The 23,486-nt window shown below is 44.5% G+C and overlaps 1 protein-coding gene across 5 annotated transcripts in view; it reads right to left on the bottom strand.

Moving 5' to 3' along the window:
* LOC115107493 (neurexin-3b-like) overlaps positions 1-23,486 on the bottom strand; it is a 357,997-nt gene that overhangs the window by 322,921 nt on the left and 11,590 nt on the right. For all 5 annotated transcript variants that reach the window (XR_010460882.1, XM_065008838.1, XM_065008839.1 and 2 more), the window contains exons 3-4: positions 11,101-11,349; positions 10,420-10,609 (exon numbers count right to left, since the gene is read on the bottom strand). Coding sequence is in view for 4 of the 5 variants with exons in the window: in XM_065008838.1 (XP_064864910.1) it covers positions 10,420-10,609; positions 11,101-11,349 (439 nt within the window). In the remaining variant the exon portion in view is untranslated. The remainder of the gene's footprint in view (positions 1-10,419; positions 10,610-11,100; positions 11,350-23,486) is intronic.

Raw genomic sequence — 23,486 nt, 5'->3', positions numbered from 1 at the left:
GTGTGGATAAATCAGGTTTATGGTTCCAAAGACCTTCAAGTCATTCACTCCATTTTGTTCTTCAAACACCTCAGTGAACTACTAACTGTCCTCGCTGACTAACTAAGAGATTTAATAAATCCCATCATGTGATGTCCCATGAAACAGTTCATCAAGCTAATACCACCACTCAGCCCATATCCATATATCTGTCTAATTTCTCTCTCTCTTCCCTTAGAAAATCCTCCTCTTCTCCCAATCCTTCCTTCTTTCCTTTCTTTCATTGGTGCTAGGTAGTGATTCATCAAAGTAGAATGTGTTGACACAGGGCTAAATTGGCTGCTCTAACCTGATATATAACACAGACCCAGGACATCAAATAACAGAAGTACTACTATTGCTCTCCTCTCTTCTTCTCCTGCTCTCTCTCTCTCTCTCTGCTTCTCTCTATCTCTTTCTCTTTCCTCTCTTCTTCTCCCGCTCTCTCGCTCTCTCTATCTCTGCTTCTCTCTATCTCTGCTTCTCTCTATCTCTTTCTCTTTCCTCTCTCTTTCTCTCTGTCTGTCTCTGCTATTTCTCACTCTAGCACTCTCTCTCTCTTTCTCTCTGTCAGTCTCTCTCTTTCTCTCTTTCTCTCTGTCAGTCTCTCTCTCTCTCTTTCTCTCTGTCAGTCTCTCTCTCTCTCTGTCAGTCTCTCTCTCTCTCTCTCTCTCTCTCTCTCTCTCTCTCTCTCTCTCTTTCTCTCTGTCAGTCTCTCTCTCTCTTTCTCTCTCTCTGTCAGTCTCTCTCTCTCTCGCTCTCTCTCTCTGTCAGTCTCTCTCTCTCTCTCTCTCTCTCTCTCTCTCTCTCTTTCTCTCTGTCAGTCTCTCTCTCTTTCTCTCTGTCAGTCTCTCTCTCTCTTTCTCTGTCAGTCTCTCTCTCTCTCTTTCTCTCTGTCAGTCTCTCTCTCTCTCTCTCTGTCAGTCTCTCTCTCTCTTTCTCTCTCTCTGTCAGTCTCTCTCTCTCTCGCTCTCTCTCTCTGTCAGTCTCTCTCTCTCTCTCTCTCTCTCTCTCTCTCTCTCTCTCTCTTTGTCAGTCTCTCTCTCTTTCTCTCTGTCAGTCTCTCTCTCTCTTTCTCTCTCTCTGTCAGTCTCTCTCTCTCTCGCTCTCTCTCTCTGTCAGTCTCTCTCTCTCTCTCTCTCTCTCTCTCTCTTTCTCTCTGTCAGTCTCTCTCTCTTTCTCTCTGTCAGTCTCTCTCTCTCTTTCTCTGTCAGTCTCTCTCTCTCTCTTTCTCTCTGTCAGTCTCTCTCTCTCTCTCTCTGTCAGTCTCTCTCTCTCTTTCTCTCTCTCTGTCAGTCTCTCTCTCTCTCGCTCTCTCTCTCTGTCAGTCTCTCTCTCTCTCTCTCTCTCTCTCTCTCTCTTTGTCAGTCTCTCTCTCTCTCTCTCTCTCTTTCTCTGTCAGTCTCTCTCTCTCTCTTTCTCTCTGTCAGTCTCTCTCTCTCTCTTTGTCTCTGTCAGTCTCTCTCTCTCTCTCTTTTGCGCTCTCTCTCTCTCTCTTCCTCGCTTTCCTCTTTCCTTTTAATGTAGTGAAATCCATTCTGTTATGGAGCTCAAGGCAACGACAGACTTTCTCTTTCTCGCGCCAAATATAATCTTCCTCTCTAAAGCTCCTCTCTTCTCTGTTCTGTTCTGTTTGTCCAACCTTTTTCAGGTCAGCGGACACAAAGGATAAAGAAGCAGTGGGGGAAATAGAATCAGGAAATAAGATTGAAAAGGTTTTGCTTGATCATCCTCATGATACACGTCTCATCGCCTCATCGCCTCATCGCCTCATCCCCTCATCGCCTCATCCCCTCATCGCCTCATCCCCTCATTGCCTCATCCCCTCATCGCCTCATCGCCTCATCCCCTCATCGCCTCATCCCCTCATCCCCTCATCCCCTCATCGCCTCATCCCCTCATCCCCTCATCGCCTCATCCCCTCATCGCCTCATCCCCTCATCGCCTCATCGCCTCATCCCCTCATCGCCTCATCCCCTCATCGCCTCATCGCCTCATCCCCTCATCGCCTCATCCCCTCATCGCCTCATCCCCTCATCGCCTCATCCCAGAGATCAAATCAAATTGTATTTGTCACATGCGCCGAATACACCATGAAATGCTTTACTTACGAGCCATTAACCAACAGTGCAGTTCAAGAAAATATTTTCCAAATAAACTAGAGTACCGGTACCGAGTCAATGTGCATGGGGGGGGTAAGGTTGTGGACAAGGTAGAAATACTTCTGCAAACCGTGCAACAGTATGATGCCTTTGATGTATATTCTGAGGGGTTTTATAACGATCATCACCATTCTCCTCCCCCACCATCACCTTCCCTCTCCCCGCTCCTTGTCCCCTCCCCCTCCTTGTCCCCCCGGTCTCATGGTAATTGACCGTTAATTAACATAAACATGTTTAGCATCTCCAGGCCTCCACACATACTCTACAAGCCATATACAAGCTGCTGATTCACACCTTTGGAACATCTACATTTAAACAGTCTAATAAATAAGTCTAATAAGTCTAATAAATCAATTTAATATGCACCATCACAATAAATCCATTATTTATTTTAGGCAGGTCTGAAGAAGCATTATGATATGAAGAAAATGTATTTCAGAAGAACAGAATAGGAATTGGCCTACTGTATGTTATCTGGCTACGCGCCATGCCATAGAGGCTGTAGGCCTGTTCATTTGGCAGACAAGATATGCTTGTAAGTCATTTTGCCACTATTTTACATTATAAACTGGGTGGTCCGATCCCTGGGGGGGAGACATCTTAAATCATTTAAAATATATTTTTTTCTGTGTAATATGCGGTAGTCTATGTATTGTATAACGGCCCAATCATTATTTTAATTCCGTTTTTTTTTCAGGATTGTGATCATATATAGGAATAAGCATATGAATAAGCATATGCACTTAGTGTCCCAAACATTAGGAACACCTTCCTAATATTGAGTTCCACCCCCTCTTACACCCTCAGTACATCCTCAACACGGGAAACTGATGAGCGGGAAAAACCCAGCAGCTTTGCAGTTCTTGACACAAACCGGTGTGCCCGGCACCTTCATCTACACTGATTTAAGTCGATTTAACAAGTGACATCAGTTTATGCCATGAAAAGAACAGGTATTCTTAATGTTTTTTACACTCAGCGTATGCATCAGCTCTAATATGCGAGTAGTGTTTTGAATTAACCATCACCTTAGAAAGTGCTGTCCATTTTGTTGTGTTAGGCTTTGGAACAACATCCACAACTACCAACATCCACAACTACCAACTACCAACATCCACAACTACCAACATCCACAACTACCAACATCCACAACTACCAACTACCAACATCCACAACTACCAACATCCACAACTACCAACATCCACAACTACCAACTACCAACATCCACAACTACCAACATCCACCAACTACCAACATCCACAACTACCAACTACCAACATCCACAACTACCAACATCCACACACCAACTACATAACAGCTACCAACATCAACTACCAACATCCACAACTACCAACTACCAACATCCACAACTACCAACATCACACCAAACTACCAACTACCAACATCCACAACTACCAACATCCACAACTACCAACTACCAACATCCACACTCTACAATGACTAACTACCAACATCCACCAACTACCAACATCCACAACTACCAACATCCACAACTACCAACATCCACTAACTCAGCATCCCAACTACCAACATCCACAACTACCAACATCCTACCAACATACCAACTACCAACATCCACAACTACCAACATCCACAACCAACATCCACAACTACCACAACAATCCACAACATCCACCAACTACCAACATCCACAACTACCAACATCCACAACTACCAACATCCACAACTACCAACTACCAACATCCACAACTACCAACATCCACAACTACCAACTACCAACATCCACAACTACCAACATCCACAACTACCAACTACCAACATCCACAACTACCAACTACCAACATCCACAACTACCAACATCCACATCTACCAACTACCAACATCCACAACTACCAACATCCACAACTACCAACATCCACAACTACCAACTACCAACATCCACAACTACCAACATCCACAACTACCAACATCCACAACTACCAACTACCCAACAACCACAACTACCAACATCACACACTACCAACTACTAACATCCACAACTACCAACATCCACAACTACCAACATCCACAACTACCAACATCCACCAAACATACCAACATCCACCAACTACCAGCACCAACATCCACAACTACATCCACAACTACCAACATCCAACACCACAACTACCAACATCCACAACTACCAACATCCAACAACTACCAACATCCACAACTACCAACTACCAACATCCACAACTACCAACTACCAACTACCAACATCCACAACTACCAACATCCACAACTACCAACTACCAACATCCACAACTACCAACATCCACAACTACCAACATCCACAACTACCAACTACCAACATCCACAACTACCAACATCCACAACTACCAACATCCACAACTACCAACATCCACACAACTACCAACATCCACTAACTACCAACATCCACAACTACCCAACAGCTACCAACATCCACAACTACCAACATCCCACTACCAACTCCACAACATCCAGCAACTACCAACTATCCACATCCACAACTACCAACATCCACAACTACCAACTACCAACATCCACAACTACCAACATCCACAACTACCACTACCAACATCCACAACTACCAACTACCAACATCCACAACTACCAACTATCCAACATCCACAACTACCAACATCCACAACTACAACATCACCAACTACCAACATCCACTAACAACCAACTACCAACATCAACTACCAACTACCAACATCCACAACAACTACCAACATCCACTACCAACATCCACAACTACCAACATCCACATCTACTCCAACTACCAACATCCACAACTACCAACATCCACAACTACCAACATCCACAACTACCAACATCCACTAACATACCAACTACCAACATCCACAACTACCAACATCCAACTACCACATCCTAACTACCAACATCCACAACTACCAACATCCAGCATCCACCAGCACCACATCCACAACTACCAACATCCACAACATACCAACATCCACAACTACTACCAACTACCAACATCCACAACTACCAACATCACAACTACCAACATCCAACTATCCAACATCTACCAACTACAACTACCAACATCACAACTACCAACATCACAACTACCAACATCCACAACTACCAACATCCACAACTACCAACATCCACAACTACCAACATCCACAACATCACCAACTACCAACATCCACAACTACCAACATCCACAACTACCAACATCCACAACTACCAACTACCAACATCCACAACTACCAACATCCACAACTACCAACATCCACAACTACCAACTACCAACATCCACAACTACCAACATCACACTAAAACACAACTACCAACATCCACAACTACCAACTACCAACATCCACAACACCAACATCCTGACACCAACTACCAACATCCAACTACCAACATCCACAACTACCAACATCCACAACTACCAACTACCAACAACTACCAACTACCAACATCCAACAACTACCAACATCCACAACTACCAACTACCAACATCAACACAACTACCAACATCCAACTACCAACATCCACAACTACCAAACATCCACAACTACCAACATCCAACATCCACAACTACCAACATCCACAACTACCAACTACCAACATCCACAACTACCAACATCCACAACTACCAACTACCAACATCCTACAACTACCAACATCCACAACTACTAACAACATACCAACTACCAACATCCACAACTACCAACATCAACTACCAACTACCAACATCCACAACTACCAACATCTACAACTACCAACATCCACAACTACCAACATCCACAACTACCAACATCCACAACTACCAACTACCATCCACAACTACCAACTACCAACATCACAACTACCAACATCCACAACTACTACCAACATCACAACTACCAACATCCACAACTACCAACTACCTAAACAACTACCAACATCACAACTACCAACATCCACAACTACCAACTACCAACATCCACATCTACCAACTACCAACATCCACACTACCAACTCCAATCTACCAACTACACACCAACCAACATCACAACTACCAACATCCACATCTACCAACTACCAACATCCACAACTACCAACATCCACAACTACCAACATCCACAACTACCAACATCCACAACTACCAACTACCAACATCCACAACTACCAACATCCACAACTACCAACATCCACAACTACCAACATCCACAACTACCAACATCCACAACTACCAACATACCAACATCCACAACTACCAACATCCACAACTACCAACATCCACAACTACCAACTACCAACATCCACAACTACCAACATCTACCAACTACCAACATCCACCAACTACCAACATCCACAACTACCAACATCCACAACTACCAACATCCACAACTACCACTACCAACATCCACCAACAACATCCACCTACAACTACCAACATCCACAACTACCACATCACAACTACCAACTCCACATCCAACTACCAACATCCACAACTACCAAACCAACATCCACAACTACCAACATCCACAACTACCAACATCCACAACTACCAACTACCAACATCCACAACTACCAACATCCACAACTACCAACTACCAACATCCACAACTACCAACTACCAACATCCACAACTACCAACATCCACAACTACCAACTACCAACATCCACAACTACCAACATCCACACTACCAACTACCAACATCCACAACTACCAACCACAACTATCTACCAACATACTACCACAACATCCACAACTACCAACATCCACAACTACCAACATCCACAACTACCAACTACCAACATCACAACTACCAACATCCACAACTACAACTACCAACTACCAACATCCACAACTACCAACTACCAACATCCACAACTACCAACATCCACAACTACAACTACCAACATCCACAACTACCAACATCCACTACCAAACTACCAACATCCACAACTACCAACATCCACAACTACCAACTACCAACATCCACAACTACCAACTACTGACAACATCCACAACTACCAACATCCACAACTACCAACATACTAACAACTACCAACTACCAACATCCACAACTACCAACATCCACAACTACCAACTACCAACATCCACCAACTACCAACATCCACAACTACCAACATCCACAACTACCAACTACCAACATCCTACCAACATCCACAACTACCAACATCCACAACTACCAACTACCAACATCCACAACTACCAACTACCAACATCCACAACTACCAACATCCACAACTACCAACATCCACAACTACCAACACCCAACACTACCACACTACCAACATCCACCAACTACCAACAACATCACAACTACCAACATCCACAACTACCAACATCCACAACCAACATCCACAACTACCAACATCCACAACTACCAGCACTACCAACATCCACAACTACCAACATCCACAACTACCAACATCCAACATCACAACTACCAGCATCTACAACTACCAACATCCACAACTACCAACATCCACAACTACCAACAGCTACCAACATCCACAACTACCAACTACCAACATCCACTACCAACATCCACAACTACCAACATCCACAACTACCAACATCACACATCTACCAACTACCAACATCCAACTACCAACACATAACTACCAACATCCACTACCAACTACCAACATCCACAACTACCACATCAACTAACTAACATCCACAACTACCAACATCCACAACTACCAACATCCACAACTACCAACTACCAACATCCACAACTACCAACATCCACAACTACCAACATCCACAACTACCAACTACCAACATCCACAACTACCAACATCCACAACTACCAACTACCAACATCCACAACTACCAACATCCACAACTACCAACATCCACAACTACCAACTACCAACATCCACAACTACCAACTACCAACATCCACAACTACCAACATCCACAACTACCAACTACCAACATCCACAACTACCAACATCCACAACTACCAACATCCACAACTACCAACAACTACCAACATCCACAACTACCAACATCCACAACTACCAACATCCCAACTACCAACATCCACAACTACCAACATCCACTACCAACATCCACAACTACCAACATCCCAACTAACATCCACCAACATCCACACCAACTATCCACAACTACCAACATCCACAACTACCAACTACCACATCCACAACTACCAATCTACCAACTACCAACATCCACAACTACCAACATCAACAACTACCAACATCCACATACCACTACCACATCCACAACTACCAACATCCACAACCAACATCCACAACTACCAACATCCACAACCAACTACCAACATCCACAACTACCAACATCCACACTACATCCACAAACTACCAACATCACAACACAACTATCCAACTACCAACATCCACAACTACCAACTACCAACATCCACAACTACCAACATCCACAACTACCAACATCCACATCTACCAACTACTAACTACCAACATCCACAACTACCAACTACCAACATCCAACTACCAACATCCACACTAACTACCAACATCCACAACTACCAACTACAACATCCACAACTACCAACATCCACAACTACCAACATCCACAACTACCAACTACCAACATCCACAACTACCAACATCCACAACTACCAACATCCACAACTACCAACTACCAACATCCACAACTACCAACATCCACAACTACCAACATCCACAACTACCAAACAACAACAACTACCACAACTACCAACATCCACAACCAACTACCAACATCCACAACTACCAACATCCACATTACTAACTACCAACATCCACAACTAACTACCAACATCCACAACTACCAACTACCAACATCCACAACTACCAACATCCACAACACCAACTACCAACATCCACAACTACCAACATCCACAACTACAACAACACTACCACATCCACTGCCAACTACCAACATCCACAACTACCAACACCCCAACAACTACCAACTACCAACATCCACAACTACCAACATCCACAACTAACAACATCCACAACTACCAACTACCAACATCCACAACTACCAACATCCACAGCTACCAACATCCACAACTACCAACATCCAAAGCTAACAACATCCACAACTACCAACATCCACAACTACCAACATCCACAACTACCAACATCCACAACTACCAACATCCACAACTACCAACTACCAACATCCACAACTACCAACATCCACAACTACCAACTACCAACATCCACAACTACCAACATCCACAACTACCAACTACCAACATCCACAACTACCAACATCCACAACTACCAACTGCCAACATCCACAACTACCAACATCCACAGCTACCAACATCCACAACTACCAACATCCACAACTAACAACATCCACAACTAACAACATCCTCAACTACCAACATCCACAGCTACCAACATCCACAAGTACCAACATCCACAGCTACCAACATCCACAACTACCAACATCCACAGCTACCAACATCCACAGCTACCATATTTCCACTCAGTTTCAGCCTGTTGTTGAACTTCTTTCTTCAAATTGATCATCCCAGAGAGGTGAGTTATAAAAGAACACTACTGTTTTGATGAGAAGTGTTGTGATTTTCGATTGCATTGATGTCAGAGTGGTAAGAGGGACAATAGAGCCCTGAGTACCAGGCCATTAGGACCTGATGGAGGGACAATAGAGCCCTGAGTACCAGGCCATTAGGACCTGATGGAGGGACAATAGAGCCCTGAGTACCAGGCCATTAGGACCTGATGGAGGGACAATAGAGCCCTGAGTACCAGGCCATTAGGACCTGATGGAGGGACAATAGAGCCCTGAGTACCAGGCCATTAGGACCTGATGGAGGGACAATAGAACTCTGAGTACCAGGCCATTACAACCTGATGGATGGACAATAGAGCCCTGAGTACCAGGCCATTAGGACCTGATGGAGGGACAATAGAGCCCTGAGTACCAGGCCATTAGGACCTGATGGAGGGACAATAGAGCCCTGAGTACAAGGCCATTAGGACCTGATGGAGGGACAATAGAACCCTGAGTACCAGGCCATTAGGACCTGATGCTCGTTAGTGAGTTGGGTACCACCAACGCATGTCCAGAGTTCATAAGAGGAGATTACCGTCACGTGGAATTTTACTGTAGTCAAGACTCATGACTGCCGGTGTGGCGGTAATATGGTCACCGCAACAGCCCTACCCCCTCTTCCTCCTCCCACTCCACCCAGCCCTCTCTCCTCACCTGAACGTCCATCCCTCTGAATGTCCACGTGGTGCCAGGCTCCATCATTGACCTTGTTCTGGGTGGCTTTGACCTTGATAGTGCCTGAGCCCATGTCCAGCAGCAGGTACAGTCCTCCTTCCAGCAGCTCTACAGCAAAGAAGTCTACTTTGTAGTTCTTCTTCCCTGCTGCGTCCCGCCGGTCCTGGGCCTGGAAATTAGGTGAGGTACTGAGTCTTCTGACTACTGGGAACCAATCATTCCAGGCGGGGGTGTAGTATATGACCAATATATCACAACCCCCCGCGGTGTCTTATTACTATTAAAAACTGCGTAATTGGAGCAGTAAAAATATGTTTTGTCATAGCTGTGGTATATCAGACCGTACACCACAGGTATGACAAAACATTTGTTTTCACTGTCAGCCAATCAGCATTAAAGGCTCAAATCACATCGTTTCTATAAATGAATAAACAACGTTTATTCTAAAGCTCTACATCAAGTCTCTTTAGCCGAAACCTTGGGAAAATAAATCCACCGCAGGGAAATATGAGTGTGTGACTCTCTTTCACAGTTCTACACTTACTAGAAACAGAACACCTGCACACTGGTAATCTAATCTCACAAACATTTAATGGATCATTAAACCAAAACGTGGGTCTTCAACAGACCTTCATCGCGGTATTTCATTAGTTAGGTTACCTTGCCGTGGGTGAACAGGATGAGTCCGTTGGGCTCTGAGGTCCTGAAGTCGAAGGAGATAGAACCCATTCTCTTGGTGTTCCACTTGGGGAGGCTGAGGTAGGAGTCGGGGCTCTCGAAGTTGATAGGGTCCAGGGTGGCCACGTTCTCACACTTAAACACCACGTCACCCTGGAGCTTCATCTTGGGGTCTACGATGCGGGCCAGACGGGAGAGCTCTAGACGGATGTCATTATTCTTGTAGACCACCTGGAGGGAGTGGAAGAGAATAGAGATCATTAGGGACAATATTCTAGGTCCATATATGGAATAAAGGTATATGTTTTGTTTTTTAAACTGTTGTGTAATATGTTGGTCCTCCTCTGAAGATTCAAAGAGCAGCAGACAGGAACAATAAACTCAATAAGAGGAGAGATGGATCAAAGAAAGAGGGAAACGTATCATATTAATATGTACTCATCATTCTTTCGAGATTTTCGGTTCTATTCCAATGTGAAATGTAGTTTATATGGGGTATTATATGGGTTTTTGTATAATGTGGGGTTTTATATAACATGTTGGTCGTATTTTAAACACATGAATCCAATATCCATTTTCATTCCCCATGTTTACTGTAATCTGGCCATATGCAGAAAGATCACATGCTAACAATATGATTCAACACTTCCCTGCACCGCAGGAAATGCAAAAGAGCTTTGAGATGTACATAAATTCACTGAAAGCCCACACTAACACACGGTTATATCAACAGCACTGCCAGCTAATAGCCAAATGACCGATTAGCAACATAATGAACTAAACGTTCAAATTCCGTTGGGGCAAGATCATTTTGCTGTGACAATATCAGTCAAATTAAGGTCCTACATCTGTATGACAAGATCCTTGGATTACTTGCAAAGCACTGGTGCTCTAAGACTGTGCCTGGTCCCAAGTGGCACCCTGTTCCCTACATAGTGCATTACTTTTGACCATGAGAGCCCTATGGGCATGGTTCAAAAGTAGTGCAGTACGTAGGCATTTACAGTAGGTGCCATTTGGGACACAGGCTGATTCCCCAGGGATATCAATGCCCCTGTATATACCACCATCTATTTATTCATGCATAACCCACCCCAGAGTTTAATGCACACTGTGGGGAGAACGTCGCACTAGCAGTACAGTCAAATACAACACAAATGACAGAAAAAGAGAGAGGCAGAATTGTCAATTAAAATCCATTCAGGCGGAAAATTGAAGGTTCTCTTTTTTTTCTCTGCTAAGGAAGAATAAGTCTCTCTCTTTCTCTCTCTCTCTCCTATCTCCTTCCTTCTCTCTCTCTCCCATCTCCTTCCCTCTGTCTCTCTCTCTCCCATCTCCTTCCCTCTGTCTCCCTCTCTCTCCTATCTCCTTCCCTCAGTCTCTCTCTCTCCAATCTCCTTCCCTCTGTCTCTCTCTCTCCAATCTCCTTCCCTCTGCCTCTCTCTCTCCCATCTCCTTCCCTCTCTCTCTCCTATCTCCTTCACTCTGTCTCTCTCTCTCCCATCTCCTTCCCTCTCTCTCCTATCTCCTTCCCTCTGTCTCTCTCCAATCTCCTTCCCTCTGTCTCTCTCTCTCCCATCTCCTTCCCTCTCTCTCTCCTATCTCCTTCCCTCTGTCTCTCTCTCTCCCATCTCCTTCCCTCTCTCTCCTATCTCCTTCCCCCTGTCTCTCTCTCCAATCTCCTTCCCTCTGTCTCTCTCTCTCCCATCTCCTTCCCTCTCTCTCTCCTATCTCCTTCCCTCTGTCTCTCTCCTATCTCCTTCCCTCTGTCTCTCTCTCTCCCATCTCCTTCCCTCTGTCTCTCTCTCTCCCATCTCCTTCCCTCTCTCTCCTATCTCCTTCCCTCTGTCTCTCTCTCCAATCTCCTTCCCTCTGTCTCTCTCTCTCCCATCTCCTCTCTCTCTCCTATCTCCTTCCCTCTGTCTCTCTCTCTCCCATCTCCTTCCCTCTCTCTCCTATCTCCTTCCCTCTGTCTCTCTCTCCAATCTCCTTCCTCTGTCTCTCTCTCTCCCATCTCCTTCCCTCTCTCTCTCCTATCTCCTTCCCTCTGTCTCTCTCCTATCTCCTTCCCTCTGTCTCTCTCTCTCCCATCTCCTTCCCTCTGTCTCTCTCTCTCCCATCTCCTTCCCTCTCTCTCCTATCTCCATCCTTCCTTCCTTCTCTCTCTCTCTCTCTCTCTCTCTCTCTCTCTCTCTCCCTCTCTCACACGGTCTCTTCCTTCCTTCCTTCCTTCCTTCCTTCCTTCCTTCCTTCCTTCCTTCCTTCCTTCCTTCCTTCCTTCCTTCCTTCCTTCCTTCCTTCCTTCCTTCCTTCCTTCCTTCCTTCCTTCCTTCCTTCCTTCCTTCCTTCCTTCCTTCCTTCATTCCTTCCTTCCTTCCTTCCCTCTCTCTCTTTATCTCTGTCTCTCTCTCTCTCTCTCCTTCCCTCTAGCTCACTCTGGTTCTGGTATATAGGGCAGTGTGTGCATGGCAAACAGTAGTAGTAATATTTGAGAACACAGCTGTCAGCAAACAGATTCTGCAACTCCAGGATTACAGATAATCCTGGAAGATTTGACAGTAGATCAACACAGGGGCCCAGAGACTGGAAGGGAGGGAGGGAGGTAGATAGATAGAAAGATAGAGAAAGAGGGGGGAAGATAGTGAGAGAGAGAGAGAGAGAGAGAGAGAGAGAGAGAGAGAGAGAGAGAGAGAGAGAGAAGCAACAAAGAATTAGAGGCAGAGAGAGAGAGATAATTAGATAAGAAAGAAATTGGGAAAAGGGGGAGAGAGAGGGGAGAGGAGAAAACGAGGGAGGGAAAGAGGAGAGGATTAGTGTCCATGTACACTAGGCCACTGTATGTCACTAGGGAGAAGTTGGACAAGGTGGTGTTTGTGTAAAACAACATCTGTAACCAACACTAAACACAGTCTACTAGGGGTAATTCCACGGGAACGGGTTTACGCTGAGACTCACTCTATGCACAATGGCTGACTTCTCTAAATCATTTTCACAGTAAATAAAACATAAACATTTACTGGAAAAACTGTGCAGATGAAGAAGTTTTGTAACAGAATTACGGTAAAATCTCAACCAGTTTTATTCTGTTACCAGACTTCGTATCTGCACAGTTCGTCCTGTAAATGTGTTTTTGTAAAATGTTCAGTGGAAATTGTTTAAAGTAGTCATTGTACATATGGTTTATTTAACATTGAAATCAATGGTTTTTGTTTGGCATATACTACCGGTCAAAAGTTTGGACACATCTACTCATTCAAGGGTTTTTCTTTATTTTTACTATTTTCTACATTGTAGAACAATAGTGAAGACATCAAAACTATGAAATAACACATATGGAATCATATAGTAACCATAAAAAGCATAACTTCCTTTCATGGGCAACGATGCACCAGGCCAGCTAGTTAACATTAGCCTTCTACATCTAGCTACATGTTGAACTTCCATCCTCTCAGGCCAGGGGCACAACAACGTATGAATTTATGGTTGGATCACAATCGTCGTTATAATCCTTAGCCAGTGAGGAGAATTAAGTAAAACCACAAGTCTAAATCCCGATCTCCATCCATGGCTAATTTAGGAAAGGGTTGATTTTAGCTAGCTAGCTAGCCACCAGAGGACAATGACACAACGAGATGCAGCAATTCAAGTTTTTTCTGTCAGTGAGGTTTGGCATCAAGTGTTATGTGATCGGTGTGAAGCCAAATCCAAATTCACTCAGTTTAGCTCAATACGGATTGGCTATTATAATTTTTATTTTTTTAATTAACAAGGGAGGCGAAATGCTCACTGGCTTCCCTTACATTCAACGCTATGGGCGGCAACAATGTCATACTCTTTAGGACCAGACAGCATCAGATAGCTAGGATACACATATTGAGACAGAGGGGAGCTGTTTCTTTCACTCGGATGTGTTCTCCAGTGAGATACATTCATCATCTTGCGAATTGAAGGACATTTATGAAACACAGATACATTATTTTGTTTATTTTTTTTCTTGGTAAAAAAAACATTCTGGGGGGGGGGGAATCCTGGCTTCCCTGGGCCAACCATGAATACATGGCGCTGACCATCCGGCTTAGTTTGACAGTGAGAAGTGGCCTTTAACACCACCATTCCTTGCCCCGTTATTCAAGGACACACTAATCCAACACAATCAACCCTTCTGTACAACAGTAATAAGGGCGGATAGATACATCTGGTTATGACTGGCTGGACGCTCCATTCTGCTCTGCTGGTCAATAACCTAATGGAAATGATGTTAGAAAAGAGAGATTGGCCTCATCTCTCCTCTAGCTGCCTGTGTCTGATTCTCCATCCCTGCTCCTCCATCTCTCATCCTTCTCCAGCTCTCCTCCTCCTCCTTTGCCCCCTTTTCCATCTTCCTCCTCTCTCCTCGTCCTTGTCTCCCTCTCCCTCTCTCCTCCTCTTCCTCCTCCATTTCCCCCCTTCTCTCTCCATCTCTCTCCTCGATCTCTCCGCTTACATTTCCTCCTCCTCTCTCCACCTCTCTCCTCCTCCTCCCTGAGATGACATATTGATCAGTGTCGGGAGCAGAGACACACAGACTAATCTACTATAGATCAGTGCCAGTCCTCTCTGCCCCTTCTTTCCCTTTTCACACCGGCTGCCTGTCTCTTTGTCTGCCTGCCTCTCTCACTCCATATCTCCCATCCTCTCCACCTCTCTCCTGTCCTCTTTTACTCTCTACCTGCCTGCCTGCCTGCCTCTATCTCTCTCCCCCTCCCTCCTGTCCTCTTTTACTCTCTACCTGCCTGCCTGCCTCTATCTCTCTCCCCCTCCCTCCTGTCCTCTTTTACTCTCTACCTGCCTGCCTGCCTCTCTCTCTACTTGCCTCCCTGCCTTCCTCTGCCTGCCTCACTGCCTCCCTCTTTTACATACCTCCCTCCCTCTCTCCTTCCGATGATTTTGACTTAGTATTCATAAGAGGGAGGAATAAAGACACAGGCCAGTCCCCACAGCTACATTTAAAGAAGTAAACACACACACACACCACTGTGTTTAAGCTAGCTAGAGGACTCAATCCCATCTCTCCAGAGAGCGGTGAGAGTAATGAAAACAAAACAGAGCTAGATCGATGGTACAATGAGCCTGTGTGTAAATATGATTTGAAATTGGATGACAGCAGGGATTAGGGATTTGAAAGGAGGTGTATGATCCAGATAAAATGTGATATAATAAGCATTATTGGAAATCATTATTCTTATTCCTCGGTGGGGGTGATGAAATTGATTGTCGTTGTGTGGGTGAATAGGGGTGTCATTAAGATGAATTTCTGAGGTTATTGTAACAATAGCTCATCTAGGTGGAGGCTGTAGAGATTTCACAGCGTTACATTACAGTAAGATATACTGGCTTTAGAAAACCAAAGGCCACATGGTCTTAGGCCTGTTTCCCGACCCCAGATTCATCCCAGTTCCCCACACAAAGACAGGGCACAAAGCTATGTATGTATTATGGGTGTGTGGGGCTAGCTTTACAGAGAGACAGAGGTCACATACGTGTGTGTCTCTCTATGGCAAAGCTTGCTGGGTATACCCTCAGGGGTCAGAGGTCAGAGGCCAGAGGAGCATCCTATGAAGCATTTAGCTGCCTGTGCCTCTGACAAAATACACTGTAGGATTTGTGCTGTGTGTGATTCATGTTACAAAACAGAAATGAGCAGAGATGAAAAAAAGCTTTGGTGAAAATACAACATGGCTGATGATGCCTTTAGGATGACGAGGGCAGTATATTCATCCGAAATGCCAAATGTTGGTCTCTCCCTCCCTCCCTCCCTCTCCTTCCCTCTCCCTAATATCTTCCATCCCTCCATCCCTGCATCTCTTTCACTTCCTCCTTCCACAAACTGGGTGACAGTACAGCAGGCTCAAGAGAGTTGAGCTGCAATACAAGATGCTTCCTTTGAGCACTAGCCTGCCTGTCTTGGCGCTGGTGCCCTGTGGATGCCAGGAGGCATGGCCTCCACCGCTACCGCCTCTGATCACTGGCTTACATCACGTGACTGCTGGCCCACATGTCTGAGCACAAGGGGGATGGAGGCATGACGCTATCGTCCCTATGCCTAGGGGGGTGGAGGAGTGCAGAGGAAGTAGAGAAGAGAGGAGGACAATACCGTAGCATCCTCTTTTATTCCCAGGCAGCGAGAGAGGGATGGCGGAAAGGAGGGAGAAAGGGATGGCAGAAGGGAGGGTGGGATTCACAATGCTATCGATCAGCTCTTTCTCTGTGGAGCGGTGGAGCTTAGCTGTACTCTTGTCGGTTTACTCTTCAAAGAAAAAAGAGAGAGAGAGAGAGAGAGAGAGAGAGAAGCTGGGCAGGGATGAGTCTAACCCCCCCTTCTCTTGACCCACTCTATCCCTCCTTAATCCTCTGTTACAGCTCTGGCCTGACATTAGAAAAGCAGTGGAAGAGAAAGACACTGATGAAGCGTGATCCAACCATCAAGCCAGTGGGCCCAAATTAACTGAATCATCGCTCATCAGCTGTATACAGAGCAGGAGAGGGAGGGAGGAAGGGAGGAGGGCTGGACAGACAGACAGACAGGCAGACAGACAGACAGACAGACAGACAGACAGCGAGGAAGAAAGAGGCAATTAAAGCAATATGGAGAGAGAGAGAGACTAGAATGAGAGAGAGAGAGACTAGAGAGAGAGAGAGAGAGAGAGAGAGAGAGAGAGAGAGAGAGAGAGAGAGAATGGCAATGTGTAATCAAGCAGAGCCAAGGCAGGGTGGGCATGGTTGTAAGGGTCGTACCATGCAGTCAGTCAAGCCAGGGTTGGCATGCAGTAGAATGCGCCATGATGTGCAGCGTCCCAAATGGTACTCTATTCCCTATACAGTGCACTACTTTTGACCAGAGCCCCATGGGCCCTGGTCAAAAGTAGTGCACTAAATATGAAATAGGGTAGCATTTGGGACATAACCTATGACTCCCCACGCCCCCAGTCACATGGTGATTCATTATAATGCTGTAGAGGTAATCACTCTGTAAACAGATTAAGGGGCGGACTGGGACCAGGAATTGACCCTGGCATTTCTAACACACCAGATCTTTTTTTTCCTTAAGGCCCCCAAACCGGCCCATTTTTTCCATTGAGAACCCCATTATTAGCCAAATAATTATAATTTTGCGCAAAAACTGAAGTTAGACAGGCTCACTGGGCAAAAAATGGACCAGCCCATCTGGCATTTGTCCGAAACGCTAGATGGCCAGTCCGCCCCGGGGTCTTATGAGGAACAGGGTCTTAGGCCTATTTTCCCGACCCCAGATTAATCACAGCCCCCTCAGTCATTCTCAATGGATACTCATGTTTTTGTGAATCTTATCAGCAGTCTGTGGCATAGACCTACCCTCAGAAAGTCAAGAATGGAACAGCTTTGGTTAAGTTCCTCCCTGACTACATTGCAGACGCCAAGTCTTACAACTCCTGGATACGTATTTAACATATCAGCTAACCACATATGATATAGCGATCTGATGTACAACTGAATGCATTCAACTGAAATGTGTCTTCCGCATTTAACCCAAACCCTCTGAATCAGAGAGGTGCGGACATAATTGACATCCACGTCGTCGGTGCCCGGGGAACAGTGGGTTAACTGCCTTGCTCAGGGGCAGAACTACAGAATTTGACCTTGTCAGATCGGGGACCTTTCAATTACTGTCCCAACGCTCTAACAACGGGTGTGTGCGCAGTGGTGTAGGGTGATTGGTGGAGGTGCTTTTGCGTCCAATTCCTCAGAAGTTACACTAAAGTTCTAGAACACCTACTCATTCATGGTTGTTCTTTATTTTGACTATTTTCTACATTGCAGAATAATAGTGAAGACATCAAAACTTTGAAATAACACATATGGACTCATGTAGTAAACCCCCCAAAAGTGTTAAACAAATCAAAATATATTTTATATTTGAGATTCTTCAAATAAGCCACCTTGATGACAGCTTTGCACACTCTTTGAATGTTCAAAATCATAGTGTTAGCACACTTTAAAAGCATCCAAGGATAAGTTGTTCAAAACAAGTCATTTTTGGCTAGCCACAGCAGTCAACACAGCAGTCAACACAGCAGTCAACACAGCAGTCAGCAGTAGTTGTTTAGCTTTCTGACACACCTGTTCTTAGGTATTGTTGTTCTGTTCCGTGACCTAAGACCAGGTGTACTCATTAGTCAGATTCCGTTGCAAAATATTTTGTCTGTTGCAAATGTAAAATGGCTCTCAGAATTTAAAACCCCTCTCATGATCTCACTTCTCTCTATGGAACCCTCAAATGGAGGATAATTATATGGTCTACTCACACAAGTTGGTGTTCTCACCAGTTCCAGATTATACAGTGCATTCGGAAAGTATTCAGACCCCTTGACTTTTTCCACATTTTGTTATGTTACAGCCTTATTCTAAAATGGATTCAATCGTTTTTTTTCTCATCAATCTACAAACAATACCCCATAATGGGAAAGAAAAAACATCTCTGCAGATTCTCTCAAGCTCTGTCAGGTTGGATGGGGAGCGTCGATGCACAGCTTTTTTCAGATCTCTCCAGAGATGTTCGATTGGGTTCAAGTCCGGGCTCTGGCAGAGCCACTCAAGGACAATAAGAGACTTGTCCCGAAGCCACCCATGCATTGTCTTGGCTGTGTGCTTAGGGTCGTTGTAACGGCGTTCTTCGTTTGTGGAAAGAGAGTCGGACCGAAATGCAGCGTGTTGGTTACTCATGACTTTAATGAATGAAATGCGGTACATGAAATAACTCAGAAATACAAAACAACAAACAGAACGTGAAACCTAAATACAGCCTATCTGGTGAAATACTACACAGAGACAGGAACAAACACCCACAAAATACAAAGCGAAACTGAGGCTGCCTAAATACGGTTCCCAATCCAAGACAACAAGAATCACCTGACTGATTGGGAATCGCCTCAGGCAGCCAATCCTTTACCACACCCCTAATCAGCCGCGATCCCAAATATTACAAACCCCAATACGACAACAACATATAAACCCATGTCACCCCCTGGCCTACCCAAACATATAACGAAAACACAAAATATATTGACCAAGGCGTGACAGTCGTTGTCCTGTTGGAAGGTGAACCTTCGCCCCAGTATGAGATCCTGAGAGCTCTCAAGCAGGTTTTCATCAAGGATCTCTTTTCTTGCTCTTTTTCATCTTTCCCTCGATCCTGACTAGTCTCCCAGTCCCTGCCTGGGATGCTGCCACCACCACGCTTCACCGTAGGGATGGTGCCTGGTTTCCTCTAGATTTGAAACTTGACATTCAGGCCAAAGAGTTCCATCTTGGTTTCATCAGACCAGAGAATCTTGTTTCTCATGGTCTGAGAGTCCTTTAAGGGCCTTTTGGCAAACTCCAAGTGGGCTGTCATGTGCCTTTTACTGAGGAGTGGCTTTCGTCTGGCCACTCTACCATAAAGGCCTGATTGGTGGAGTGTTGCAGAGATGGCTGTCCTTCTAGAAGGTTCTCCCATTTCTACAGAGGAGCTCTGGAGCTCTGTCAGAGTTAAAATTGGGGTCTTGGCCACCTCCCTGACCAAGACCCTTTTCACCCATTTGCTCAGTTTTGCTGGGCGGCCAGCTCTGGGAAAGTCTTGGTGGTTCCAAATTTCTTCCATTTAAGAATGATGGAGGCCACCATGTTCAGATCTGTGCCTCGACACAATCCTTTCTCAGAGCTCTACGGACAATTCCTTCGACCTCATGGCTTGGTTTTTGCTCTGACATGCACTGTCAACTGTGGGACCTAATATAGATAGGTGTGTGCCTTTCCAAATCATGTCCAATCAATTGAATTTACCACAGGTGGACTCCAATCTAGTTGTAGAAACATCTCAAGGATGATCAATGGAAACAGGATGCACCTGAGCTCAATTTCGAGTCTCATAGCAAAGGATTTGAATTATGCGATATTGTTATTATGCACTTTGTCATTATGCGGTATTGTCATTATGCACTTTGTCATTATGCGGTATTGTCATTATGCACTTTGTCATTATGCAGTATTGTCATTATGCACATTGTGATTATGCGGTATTGTCATTATGCACTTTGTCATTATGCAGTATTGTCATTATGCACTTTGTCATTATGCGGTATTGTCATTATGCACTTTGTCATTATGCAGTATTGTCATTATGCACATTGTGATTATGCGGTGTTGTCATTATGCACTTTGTCATTATGCAGTATTGTCATTATGCACTTTGTCATTATGCGGTATTGTCATTATGCACTTTGTCATTATGCAGTATTGTCATTATGCACTTTGTCATTATGCAGTATTGTCATTATGCACTTTGTCATTATGCGGTATTGTCATTATGCACTTTGTCATTATGCAGTATTGTCATTATGCACATTGTGATTATGCGGTATTGTTATAATGCACTTTGCCATTATGCGGTATTGTCATTATGCACATTGTCATTATGCGGTATTGTGTGTAGCTTGACGAGGCTAATTAAAAATGTATATTTTTTAGAACAAGGCTGTAACATAACACAATTTGGAGAAAGGGAACGGTTCTGAATACTGTCCGAATGCACTGTATGTATGTGTATGTTGTTGTTGTTGTTTTTAATATAAAACTCCAATTCTGAACTTTAAGCCTCTGGTCAGAATGATTCATATTTCATTATTCAAGTATTCAACACATCAGCAGCAGATTAGTCCAGAAGTTGGACCAAAGACATCCATGGACTAATCCCGTGTTGAGTTACCGATGGACAAAAGTGTGTTCCATTTTCAGACGCCCCCGTTGCTGCTTTGATCACGTCGGAGGAAAGGACACATTGTAGTTACACAACTTCTTGACTTTTTGGTAGTGATGGGAAATTGAGGTTTTCTGAAGCTTTTGGGTCTTTCACCAAATTGTGGCGAAAAACGGTTCATTGCTCAACGCTTTTAACACAATGCTCATTAGAGACATCTGTTGGTCAGGAATAAACATGTTTGATGTTTATATAGAAGTTTATTATTTTTTCCGCTAAATCCATCAAAACTTCGTGGCGCAATGGATAGGTCCGATTATTAATAAACTGAAGTTAGTTTGAATGTGAGGTTCGCATTTCACACCCTGCGTACTTTTTGCCCGTTTTTAAATCATCATGTGCATTTGTGGTATTAGTTAGAACGCTGGAGACAAAAGATTATCATAGACTACAGTAAAATTAACAAACTATTTGAACAACAATGTGCAGGTTTCACAGGAAAACAAGTATCCTGTTGCTGTGGTATCTGATTAGTTCCTAATCCTTGACTCTAGCTAATGAGCTACCGTTCAGGTGGCATGTGATGAAAAGTGCATTTGTGAATCATGTCCAGTACAGGTCGGCGTTTGAAAGCAACTTGGCGTCAAAGAAGCACCAGTGTGCTGATACTGACGATTGTGTCGGCACAGATGTTCTGTTTACATAGCAGGTTAGGATAGCAAGTTAGTGAATTAACGTAGTTAGTGAATTAACGTGAATTAACGTTACGATAGCAAGTTAGTGAATTAACGTAGAAGGTTAGGAGAACTAACGCAGCAGGTTAGGTGAATGAGGTTAAGGTTAGGAAAAGGGTTAGGGTTTAAAGCTCTGCATGGCAATGCGATGTCTGCAGTGGCCATACAGCATAATTTACTGCGATGCAGCCTCCGCAGACGTCCGGGCTTTCATACTTATTGAGCTTAGCGGAGCAGAGCAGAGCTGTTATGAAGGAAGATGTCAAGGAAGTGAGTTCGTGTTTATACAGGAAGTACTGCCCCCACCTACCGTCAACCAATCATGTCAACGCGGAGCTATACTGTACTATACGGAGCCCTCGGCGTTGTTACAAAAGTTGATACGAGCACAGTGATGCTGTACAGAGCTTGATTTGGCCACTGCATGCCCAGTTTAAGCATAAATGGGCTTTTAGGCTTAGCTACAATGCTACTGTTGTCAAAACTGTTATCCCCGATGCGACCACTAGACAGAGCTGTAGGCCTTCTCCATCTAGGCACAACGGTAGAAACGTAAACAAACCATCTGTGGGGACAAACATCAGGATCATAACACAGGTTGTCTTTATTGCACAGCTCAGATGTTTGTTATATCATATGGATACCATAGGGATGTGGTTCCTGAGAACACTTAGGGCTTGTTTCTCTGCCCAGTCGTTGCTGAAGCCAAATCTTAAAAAATCGTAAAAAAAAAAAAAAAAAGGCTTCATAAATACATTTGATTGATTGATTGAGTCGATGACGTGGCGTGCAACCATTGAAATACCTATCAAGGCTTTGTCAAATCTGGCATGCATCAGCAAGACCCGTGCAGAGGAACCTGCCCAATATGTGCCAATTAAAGA

This window comes from Oncorhynchus nerka, linkage group LG24, assembly GCF_034236695.1.
Source record: "Oncorhynchus nerka isolate Pitt River linkage group LG24, Oner_Uvic_2.0, whole genome shotgun sequence".
NCBI classification, from domain to species: domain Eukaryota; kingdom Metazoa; phylum Chordata; class Actinopteri; order Salmoniformes; family Salmonidae; genus Oncorhynchus; species Oncorhynchus nerka.
The sequence above is the reverse complement of the archived record's forward strand: the minus strand, read 5'-3'. Positions and strand labels throughout refer to the sequence as shown.